The 11,095-nt window shown below is 43.1% G+C and overlaps 1 protein-coding gene across 5 annotated transcripts; it reads right to left on the reverse strand.

Moving 5' to 3' along the window:
- Positions 1-231: 231 nt before the first annotated feature.
- Positions 232-6,554, reverse strand: LOC136511547 (zinc finger CCCH domain-containing protein 36-like). Of its 5 annotated transcripts, none has more exons than XM_066505590.1 (6): positions 5,109-5,131; positions 3,971-4,005; positions 2,238-2,424; positions 1,900-2,039; positions 461-1,815; positions 232-384 (listed from the first exon to the last, which is right to left on the reverse strand). In XM_066505590.1, exons 1-6 carry the CDS (start codon positions 5,126-5,128, stop codon positions 313-315), a joined length of 1,809 nt encoding a protein of 602 aa, XP_066361687.1. In that variant the 5' UTR covers positions 5,129-5,131; the 3' UTR covers positions 232-312. The 5 variants fall into 5 exon arrangements, with proteins under 5 accessions (XP_066361687.1, XP_066361685.1, XP_066361688.1 ...); XM_066505588.1 differs by having other exon boundaries at positions 1,900-2,084; XM_066505591.1 differs by lacking the exons at positions 3,971-4,005; positions 5,109-5,131 and adding an exon at positions 6,408-6,554 and having other exon boundaries at positions 1,900-2,084.
- Between the last annotated feature and the right edge of the window lie 4,541 nt (positions 6,555-11,095).

Here is an 11,095-nt window from a genome sequence, read left to right on the forward strand (position 1 = left end):
ATACACCAAGCACAGGAGGAGAAAAGAGTAAGCATCATTGTTTAACACACATTCGATAACCAGACATGCAGTTAAGGTTGTTCTTGGCTACATTAGATGCCATCACATTTAACATGCAAACATAAACTAAAATCTACCATCTCCAGTTACTCTAAGGGAGTTCAGATTGAAGTCTGCAGAATCAACCAGGTTTAAGCTACAAAATATATTATTTAGAAACGACTGCCATACCAATATTAACTTGCTGGGCCTACAAATGAAGGTTAACCAGATTGGTACGGCATAAGGCTCAAGCTGCCATCACCATCAAGCTCAAGCTCCCATCTCAGTGCTGCTGTACTTGAAGGTTGGATGACATGCTGTGCTGTGCCTATCAACATATGCCTGTGATTGAATAGACAGAAGTAAAATAATGTGAGAGCTGATTGCTTGCATTAAACTGGAAGTGCAAGATATTTACCTTCACAAGTTTTTCTATCTTTGGTCCACAGGTGGCTATGTACTTGGTAATCAATTCTTCAGTAGTTGGTACTTGATTTGGCTCAATCGAGTCCACAACCTTCTCGACAGATTTTTTCACTACCAGTTTATGAGCATCTTTACTCAGATTACCTTTTTTCCATATTGGTTTGACCAACTCCTTTATATGTTCTGCCAAATGAAAGCGAAAGTCCCTTGTTTTCTCATTGTTATAAGCTGCATCCTTTTTTCTGTCATAAGCTTTGACCTTGATAATATCATCCAAGCTAGAGCTGCGTCCTCTATCAGGAGCAATCAAGCAAGCAGGTGCATTTGCGTACTGATTTGTATGCTGACTTGAAATGTTGCTGGATATATTGGAGGGCTTGAGATTATTTGCATTCCCAACTTTAGGAGGTTCAACATAGTCAACAAATGGGTCATATTGACTTTCTGAAGGTGTTGTATTATCAGGAAAACTAAAAGAAGGTACAAAAGGCACTGATGTTTCCCAGACCTCATCCTTGATTGGAGAGTGGGGCCCAACTGGCATTATATAAGGTTCAGGTTCACTGCCCACAAGCAATGCAGGTCCAGAGCTAGAAGTACCACAGCCCTTTCCAACATCAAGGTATCTATGGAGATCAGCCTTCTCAATATCAGATGTGAACAGATGATGGGACTGTATTCCCAGATGAGAAGTTGCTAGAAGAGATGGGCTACTGAAAGAACGTTCGGAGGTAGCAAAGCAAGGATTTCTGGACCCTGTTAAGCTATGTGAGCCGTATGAAGCATGGAATGAGTGATGTTCTTTCTGATGTATGTTAGGAATAGTCTTTGTCGCTCCACCATATGCTGACAGCTTCTCACCGAGTTGGAGAGGATCAGATGAAACGGACAAACCAAACGATTGAAATGGATAGTCTGAAAGGTAATTTCTTGAGACATGGGAATCACTATCACTGCTTCCCTTGTCCGTGCCAAACTGAAAGTTACCTCCATCTAATCTTGGATGGGTACCTCTAGCATCCAAATAGTTTTCAGTGGCCAAACCAATATGGTGTCCCATGAAACGTCTGTTGTCCTTCTCATGAACTACTGGATTCTGCGCCAGCTCATTTGCATGAGAAGTAGGCTTTTCAGTCAATGAATCACCAATGCTGACAGGCATCCTTTGTGAAACCCCAGGATTGGGAGAGCTGTGTGTACCAGCAAGATGTGCCGCCATCTGATTATCTTTGCCAAACGCATAAATAAGATTCCGGTACATTTCATCTTTTGATAAACCCTCTGAATCCTTGAACTGAGGCACTTTCAAGTCAGATTTATGTTGTACTTGAGATCCTTCTTCAAAACCTATGCACAGCAGGGAGCAATAAGAAGTTGGTTCTGTGATAGCAAGTTGTTGACCACAGATTGCCCTAGTTAGGAAGCTCATACCTCTATGATTTCCAGAACCAGCTGGTGCGAGCAGACCAGCCTTTGCAGAACCAATTCCCTCTCTTTCATGAAGAGAGATGCAACTCCTTCCTTTCTTGCACCGGCCTTGAGCATCAAAGGTACATAATTTGGAGGGCCTTCTGATTTTGTTGTCCAGATTTTCACCAGGGGATGCGCTACTCAATCTTTTGTTATGAAATGAATAAGTGAATAGGTACAGATATGATCGTTTTAAGTATGTATAACAGGAAAACAACAATAGGCCATTCATCAAAGAATACGATAGCCGAAAATTTTGTTCAACGGTTCAAACTCCTACTAATTACAGTAGAACATACCTCTGAGCAACAGAATCCAGCTGAGTCCCCAAACCATGCATACCATGCAGGCAGCGACCACCAATTATAGAAGCGTCATCAGAGTTCATGAGCACATGGCTAGCGTTGTCAGCTTTGTTCAAATATTTATCAACATCACGAGACTGCATCATTGGTTTCTTCTCAGCAGCAGTCACTCCACAAAAACCTAGATGATGCATGGTCAAAATATAAGACCCAAAAATTTCAATACTTTAAAACATTACATCTGAGAAATCTCCAGAGAGGATTTGCTACTAAAGTCACCTTACTCCTGGTGTATCTATTGTCAAACTACTCCAAGTATGTGCCAAAACGTGTTACGTATCCATGCAGCTGTATCTCCCCTCAAGGACATCCTTTTTTTCTTTTCAGAAGATCTCAAGTAGAGTACCTCTATCATCCAGGAAATCACTTAATGAAAATTTCATCGTAAGATCTCCCAGGTGCACCTAGATTTGAACTTGGTGGTTTCAATTTTTATTACTAGTTTTGCTGGGTTTTAAACCTTCCCCAGCCCCCTTCACATACTACACCAGATAAAAAGGAACACAACTTGTATCGAGTATAAGCAAATACAATTGTAACACATTAGGTTCAATTCAATGGAACATGGATACAACAACAAGGCCATTTCGGGTATGTTTGGTTGCCTGGATTACGGCATGGACAGGCTTGTAAAATGCAACTTCACGGTGTCAGCAAGCCCAAAAAGGCTTTGAGCTCTTCCTCACTGCCACCAGCCTGCCACGCCCCATGACACAGGTCCACGGCATTGAGCCAAGCTCAGGTTCTCCCACAGTATCATTGGAAATGCAGTGATTTGCTGCAAGCAAGTGTACTTAGGTGAGCTGATTAGATTGCTTCTGCTAATTAGTTTTTAGAACCCGAGACATGCACTGAATCGACAGGTGGTTTACTGGTTTCTGATATCAAATCATATTCAATTCCATGTTGAGTGATCTGATCTGAGTTGTTTGGTGCTACCATCACTTGTGAATTCCATCACTTGAATTTTACTGCTGCTGCAAAACAATCAGTTTACTTGGAATCCTTCTATGAGAATCTTGCGCTGCAGATTTGGGGAAAGGAATAGAGAGAAACAAAGAGGAGATGGTGGTTCTGGTGTGAGGCATAGGTGATCCAAATAAACTAGACAACAGAACATTTGGAATACGGGCTAGTCTCTGTAGGCAAACCAACCACTGAGCAAAATGATTGCTCCAACCAGGTCAGGACCCAGGACTGGCCTGACTTAGGCCTAGCATGGCTAGGAGACAAGCAACCAAACAGACCATTAGTTCCAAGCAAGTTGGGGTAGGCTGGAGCATAGGTACATGGTTATTAAGGCATCGCCTAGTCGTTGCCTAGGCGTCTGGGCGCTTTTCAAATCAAGGTGTCGTGCCCACCACAACCTCACTGCATATGGCGTCGCCTCACGCGAAAAGTCATCACCAAGGTGTGGTGGCACCAACACCGTGTGAGCAAAAAGGTGGCTGCGCACACAAGGAAAAGTTTGTAGAGCTATGTGCGCATGGCAAAATTAGGAGCCATATGGGGGGAAAATGAGAGGGGGCTAAGCGCGCGGAGGGGAAATTGCGCACCTATAGCCCTATACCTCACGCGAGAATGCGCAGCATCCCTGCAGCTCGCCAATTGAGAGAAGGGGAGAGAAAGATAGGAGAGAAGGGAAGAGAAGATGGCGGTGGCAGCACCTGGAATCCAGCGGCAAGTCCACCTCATCCAGCCGCTCCCGCCCCTTCAGCTCCGCCGATTCGTGGCTCCTACTGCGATTCCACAGCCTCCACCGATTTGCGCCTCCGATCTCTGCTCCGTCAGCCTCTGGTGTCCAACCTCCACCCGCCAATCCGCGCCTGCCATCGATTAATGCCTGCTTCCGCTTCTACGTGGACTTAGTGTCTCCTTCCTCTGCTCGATTCCCTGCCAGCAGCCCAGGACCGAATTGGCTCACAAGTACCTCTTCTTCTCCCCTCCTCTGCTCTTCATCTCACTTCCTTCCTCTGCTCTTCCTCTCCTTTCCTTCCTCTGTTCAGAAGTCTGAACTATATTGCTTATGTTTGCTTGGATCTTGGACATGGATTTGGATATACTCCTTTGATGTGGTATGCTAATTGTGCTCGGATAGTTGGATAGGGTATAAACTGCTCTATCTAGTGGGTGGTGGCTGCTTGTGCATAGGCTCTAAAACTGGCAGCAAAAAGGGTATATGTATCAATGTATGTTTGTCCTGCTCTGATGTAAGTGAGGGTATGTGTATTGTGCCGCCTTGCCGCGCGCCTAATTCGCGGCGTCTGGAAGGCGATGGGTCGCCACGCCTCACCTTACCGCCCATGCATAGAAATAAAAGCCACGATAATAAGGCAATGTAGATTATTAATTCATATCAGTAAGACCATCCAACGAAAGGATTAAATATAAAAGGATGGGATGGTGATAAAGGCTTCAGTAGTAATAGTAACAGGTCCAATGACAGGTCAAATTTGGTTCATCAAAATAGTATTCGTTACAATACAAATTATACCGATGGAACTTTTCTTTCCTGCTGTAGGTGCATGAGAGGTTATTAGATTTGTCCATTTCATCCTCATATTTGTGAACCACGATGGCGTGAGCTTATCAAACATAAACAAATAAACTTTTACGAAGGACTGCAACTCAGAAACTTGGTGTGCTAATCTACTGCACCTCTGTAACTAAGTGAAGAATACGACACAAACAACACCTTCCCTCACATCCCTACATCAGGATTATTTGATTAACAGGATAGCAACAGATGGCACTTCTGACCTATCTGATCAGAACTTGCTAGTCAAAAAGAAAATGCTTCTTCCACAAAATACATAGTTTTTCATGCAAAACAGATAACTCCGCCTATGGTGTCCCAGCATAGCAGGTCCCAAGCCCTGGTAAAGGAGGAGGGTTGTGTTAGGCGTGGCGAGCCAATGTAAAAACTTAGCCACTTAAATGGAGATGAAACCCGAAAGAAAATCGTTGGGGCGTAACCCTCTTAGCGACGTGCCATATGTTGCGTTGGATTTGCGGTCATACAAGAAGGGATCGAGTTCGGAACGATGATATACGTGAGAGATTAGGGGTAGCGCCAATTGAAGAAAAGCTTGTCCAACACCGGTTGAGATGGTTTGGACATGTGCAACGGAGACCTCCAGATGCACCGGTGCGTAGTGGAATTCTAAGTCAGGATAGTAACGTGATGAGAGGCAGAGGAAGACCGAAGTTGACTTGGGTAGAGGCAATAAAAGGAGACTTGAAAGGATGGAATATACCCAAAGACTTAGCCTTAGATAGGAGTGCTTGGAAGAGCTATTCACGTGCCTGAACCTTGATTGCTTCTGTTGGGTTTCAACTCTAGCCTACCCCAACTTGTTTGGGACTTCAAGGCTTTGTTGTTGTTGTTGTTTCATGCAAAACAGATGATTTAATCAACAAAAGTCAGTTCATTATTGACAATAATTAAACAAGGAATCATTAAGACCCACAAGGAAAAGGTATGGTTTTAAAAGAATCAATCGTGCTTCGCACATGTATGTCATCACTTCACAAAGACCAACAAGACAATCAACGTGACGAGAAATCTGGCATAATCCACATAATAACTGGAAACTGATAACTACGAGCCTCAAACATGCCACATTGCTTCATCGCATAACACATCGCTCACAGGCTACTATCAAGCCTATTCTCTAGATAACCATGCAACTTTCAGCTCCTCCACCGTTATGGCAACTAATAAAACCGATAACGTCAGGCGCAGACATTAGCTCAATCAATCTAGCTATGATTGATCAGCTGCAAAACTTTACCCTGAACCATAGATCGAGGCAGTATAACAAAAAATGGATCAGCTACCCAACCCAGGTCAGCATGCCAGGGCAGGCCCTAGACACACCGCAATACCAGAATCATAGTCATTAGCTAAATCAGGGGCGGACCCAGTAAAGGACATTCGTGTACACATGCACACCCTATATTTTCGCAAAGCTATCGAAGTTAGTAGCCACAATACACGCATATACACTTGTAATTAGGTCAGATCCGAATACAAATAGTAACTTAGGGTTTGGGTGCACGGTTTCGCACAACAGGAAGGGAAGACCGAGGGGGAGGGCGTACCTGATGGTGCTCGTCGCCGGCGAAGAGGTCGAAGAAGACCTGGGCACCTATCCTAGGCGGCAGGCCGGCAACGACAGCCGCCCAGGCGTGGCCACGAGAGAGTCGCACGTTGGTGTGGCGATGGAAGAAGAAAAGGCAGTCCTTGTAGGCCGACCTGAGGGGAGTAGACTGTATATAAGGGCAACATATGACGTGTAGCCGATTAATCTTTGCTTGAAAACTAATAATAAGGATCATTGAATGCTGATCCAATAAATAAGGTGATGGGCTTAAGCGCAAAAAAAAAGGCTGGCGGGTGGGGGGCTTAAGCGCAAAAAAATTCCTCCTCTGACCCCATCCATTAGATCAGCATCTAGTGGTCCTCATTGGTAGTTTCCAAGTTTACACATGTTAGTTGATTTGCATCTGATACGTTGCTGTATATAAGAGCATATATTTATTATTACTAAAAAGTACTTTTTAGGACTTTTAAGGATTTAAGATATTTTTTCCAATATATATATATACACACACAATAGAGGGCTAAAAATTTTCTGGTAAATTTCATTCCACTCAACTCAGCTGAAATTTTTCTGGTAAATTTCATTCGAATCGGCTCAGCTGGTCCAAACTCCGGACCAATTCCGACACATATTAGGCCACATCTTCCGAATCTATTATATGAGCCGGACTCATGACCCACGATCATACAGGTTAAAACAACGTTTACTGATTATACAAAGTTCGATTTCCATACATATTAGGTTCCATAATAATAAAAAGTCAAAATTTTCATCGTACTTTTTTTTTCCTCTTCCTATGCTCCGGTATTATTGTATATTTTTTCGTTCCAGTTCGGGCCGTATATGCTTCAACTTCAAGCCTGTGTTAGGCCCGTCCGCCGCCCTTTACTACGACAAATCCGGTCCAAACCTGCCAAAGAACGAGAGCCTCGGTAGCCGGCTTGCTTAATATTAAAATAACAAATAATATATTTGCCCAAATTAAATAATAACATATTATATATAGAATAAGAAATGCCCAAAATTAAATAATAATATATTTAAATAAATTGTGAAAATCTACTCTACGACGTGGGTTTCATTGTATTTTCTCATTTCAAAAAATATTTACAACCTTAGGTCTTTAAATTTATATTAAAATAACGGACGTGGTAGCAGGCCAATGGCCGCACATGTCAAGAGATGGAGCAGAATAAATCTTCAAGTAGCATGGCCTTATGTCATAAGGTATATATTTCGTTGCAACACACGATCATATTTTATTTTTAATATTAAAGTTAAAATGTTATTTTTCTAATTATCTTTTTTACTTCCTGCAATGCCCTACTTGGACTTACGACCTGTGCGCACACGACCTAGAACAATGCATGTCAAAGACATCTAAACAGATGATGCGATCATTGGATAAATCTGCCGAGACCAAATCGTCTAGGTAACTACACAACAAACTATTACAGTTTAAATTGTTATATAAATAAGTTGACCAAAACTATACATATTGAATCGAATAATCTGGCATTCACCCGTAGCAACGCTGAAAGCCCTAGTTTGGTTTTGAATAATTGATGAAACATAGGACTAATCTTTGATCTAAGTATGTGAATTAGATAAGACAGTCCAATCCAAGTGGTGGAGCTAGACGATGGTCATGGTGAAGGTGATAGTCACAAAGGAGATGATCATGTGCTCCAACTTGAAAAAGAAGAAAGAGAAAAACAAAAATCAATGAGATCAAGGCAAACGTATCAAATATGTTTTTATTTTGATGATCAAGACACTATAGATAGTGTGATCACGTTTAGAATCGATAGCCGTACTATAAAGAGGAAAAATCTTTGGCTAAACGGTTATCGAGTGCCACTAGGTAACATGATTTTTGCATATGTATTTAGGAACCTAGTGTGCTAACCTTGACCCTTGTAAAATACTTTGAAAAATGCTAACACACATACACACAAGTTATACACATTGTGGTTGGCGACTTAGAAGCAAGGGTGAAAAGATTGAGGAGTTAGAAAAAGAAAAAGGACGCGAAGGTACTCGACCGGACTCTGGCGCCGGGTGACCGGGCGCGTCCGGTCAGTTGACCCAGGAGGCGCAGCGCTTGGCCAAGAGGACCGAAGTGCGATCGGACGTAGCGACCTGACGCTGAGGGTGCGTCTGGTCAGCTGTTCTAGGGAAGGTGGCGCACGGGCACATGATCGGACGCAGGCGACGCAGTGGGACCAGACACGTAGGGGCCACGTTAGGTCAACACTGACGTCGGCAAGGTTTGCTTGCGTAGTGAGGACTGAACTCTGGCGTGCGTCCGATCGTGTCTGACAGGTCACGTCCGGTCGATGAAAATCGGCTCTGGATGCTTTTTGTAATCGACCGGACTCTACGTGGCGCTGCGTTAGGTGGTTTTCTCCGGTGCGTCCGGTCACAACTTAACACGTGAGCAATCAACTAAGTGACCGTTGGAGATGAGCGACTGACGTTGAACGGAGGGACACGTGGCAGGCATTGGGTGATTGTACTCACCCGACCGAACACAGGGGCAGCATCCGATCGCAACGTCCGATCGGGTCTACGCAGCCCCAATGGCTCTCTGAGTTTTAGGGCTCTATAAATAGGAAGGCACCAGCTTGGGGCTCACTCTCTTGACACTTTGACATACTTGACATCCTTGTGAGCCTAAGTAAACACCTCCCACTCATCTTCATCATTGATTCATCATCATAGTAAAATTGGGAGTGATTCCCAGTGCATTTGCTTGAGTGATTGTATCTAGTGGCACTTAGGGATCGTTGTGGCTGCGGATTTTTTGTTACTCTTGGTGGTTGCCACCACCTAGACGGCTTAGAGCAGCGAAGGAGTTTTGACACGAGTTGGTGATTGTTCGTGGCCATCTCCCGATGATTGTGAGGGGTCTTGTGCCTTTCCCAACGGAGCGCCAAAAGATAACTCTAGTGGATTGCTCGTATCAGTGAGTTACCTCACTTGTGGGTAGGTTATTGCGGCGCTATTTGTTGGCTAGGTGTGTGATACCTATTAGCCCCGAACCACCAAGTGTTGGTCGACACAATAGGAACTAGTCTATACTAAAATGAGAAAATTTACACCCTAAACAACTATCATGGCATATGGATCCGTTTGTTAATGTTGTATTTTTTCGCTTCTTCCCCAACTAACTCTTTCCCGTCTATGCCTCTTATGTCGCCGCCTCTCTATGCATGTCGTCTCTCTTCTTCTCCTCATATGCTTCCCCTGCCAATACCCTAGGCCCGGGCAAAAATACCCAATACCCATTATCCGTACCCAAATTACCCGAACTCGAGATACACGATCCCAAATTCGGACAGCGATTTTGATTACCCAAAATTAGTTTGGATAATTCGGGTAATATCCCCCAGTACCCAAACTACCCGAACTACCCAAAGATTTGTTTTTATCTTTGTATTTATCATGTGTCCTTAGTTGAACACTTTAACTTATCACTTTATAAGAATATAATTCTCTCTATTTGAACAAGTGGCTGTAATATATTATTCTCTGCAAATTGCTGTTGAAATTATATATAAATTGCTGCTGAAATTATGTATAGATCACTACTAAAATTTTGTGTAGTTTGTTGTTTTCTATAAATTCGGGTATATCGGGTAATGCTGAACCTGAATTATCGGGTACCCGAATTTACGGGTAATGTTTTTTGGCTAATATCGAGTAACATTTTTTATTACCCAAATTTTGAATTACCTAAATTACCCGACCTTAAAAAATGAGGTAAGCCGACCGCCTAGGCCTGCAATGCCTGCCCATGGCCCACTCACGCCTTCTCCGTCAACACACCTCTCCTTCTCTATCGTCGGCGCCTCACCATGGCTCACTTGCATCTCCTCTGTCGGCCCTATTGCGGCTCATCTCCGTCGTAGAGAGGACGCCAGTTGCCCACCTCCTCTGATCGACATCGCGTGGGCTCAACGTTATCTTCCTCGGTGATCGATGTCTGTCACAACGATCGATGATCAGTAGCTACCTCGATAGTTGGCTTTGTCAATGGTGACAATTGGACCTCTTGCCAAAAAACGTATTTTGAGAAGAGGGTTCCTCCTCGGCTCGAGGGATTGGAGGATGGATTTGAGGGGTTGAGAATTATTTTTTTAGGGTTGAGATTGGGAAAATGCTGGAGCACTAAAATTCCTTTAAAATATTTTGGTATTAGGAGACTGCTAGAGATACTCTAAGGTCATTCTCGGTGCTAGGTTTGAATGATGAAATAAAATAAGACTCACGCTTCATGGTATTATTTTATAGTTTTACGTGTCTACATATTTTAAATCTTGGTATTGTAAAATGAAATACTCCTAGTGGAGTTTCACTTAATTTCCGACGCATGAGGATAAAACATAATACTTCTAGTGGAGTTTTAACTAATTTCTTATGTGCTGAAAATAGTGCACGCTGCTTATCTCCTCTCTCTCTCTCTCTAATTTATGTCACATTATCATTTTAGCTAGTGTATCACCTTATCAAATGCGAATAAAACTCTCGCTAGGATTGACCTAACAGCATTATATAGCCAGTTGTTTTATCTGTCTTCATGGGTTGTCCTATCTATTGTCTACAACAACAATAGTAATTAGGTGAATTCCCCGCCGTATGAAATTCAAAAGGACACTATGAGATTGCATGGTTCAATATATT

This window comes from Miscanthus floridulus, chromosome 16, assembly GCF_019320115.1.
Source record: "Miscanthus floridulus cultivar M001 chromosome 16, ASM1932011v1, whole genome shotgun sequence".
NCBI lineage: Eukaryota > Viridiplantae > Streptophyta > Magnoliopsida > Poales > Poaceae > Miscanthus > Miscanthus floridulus.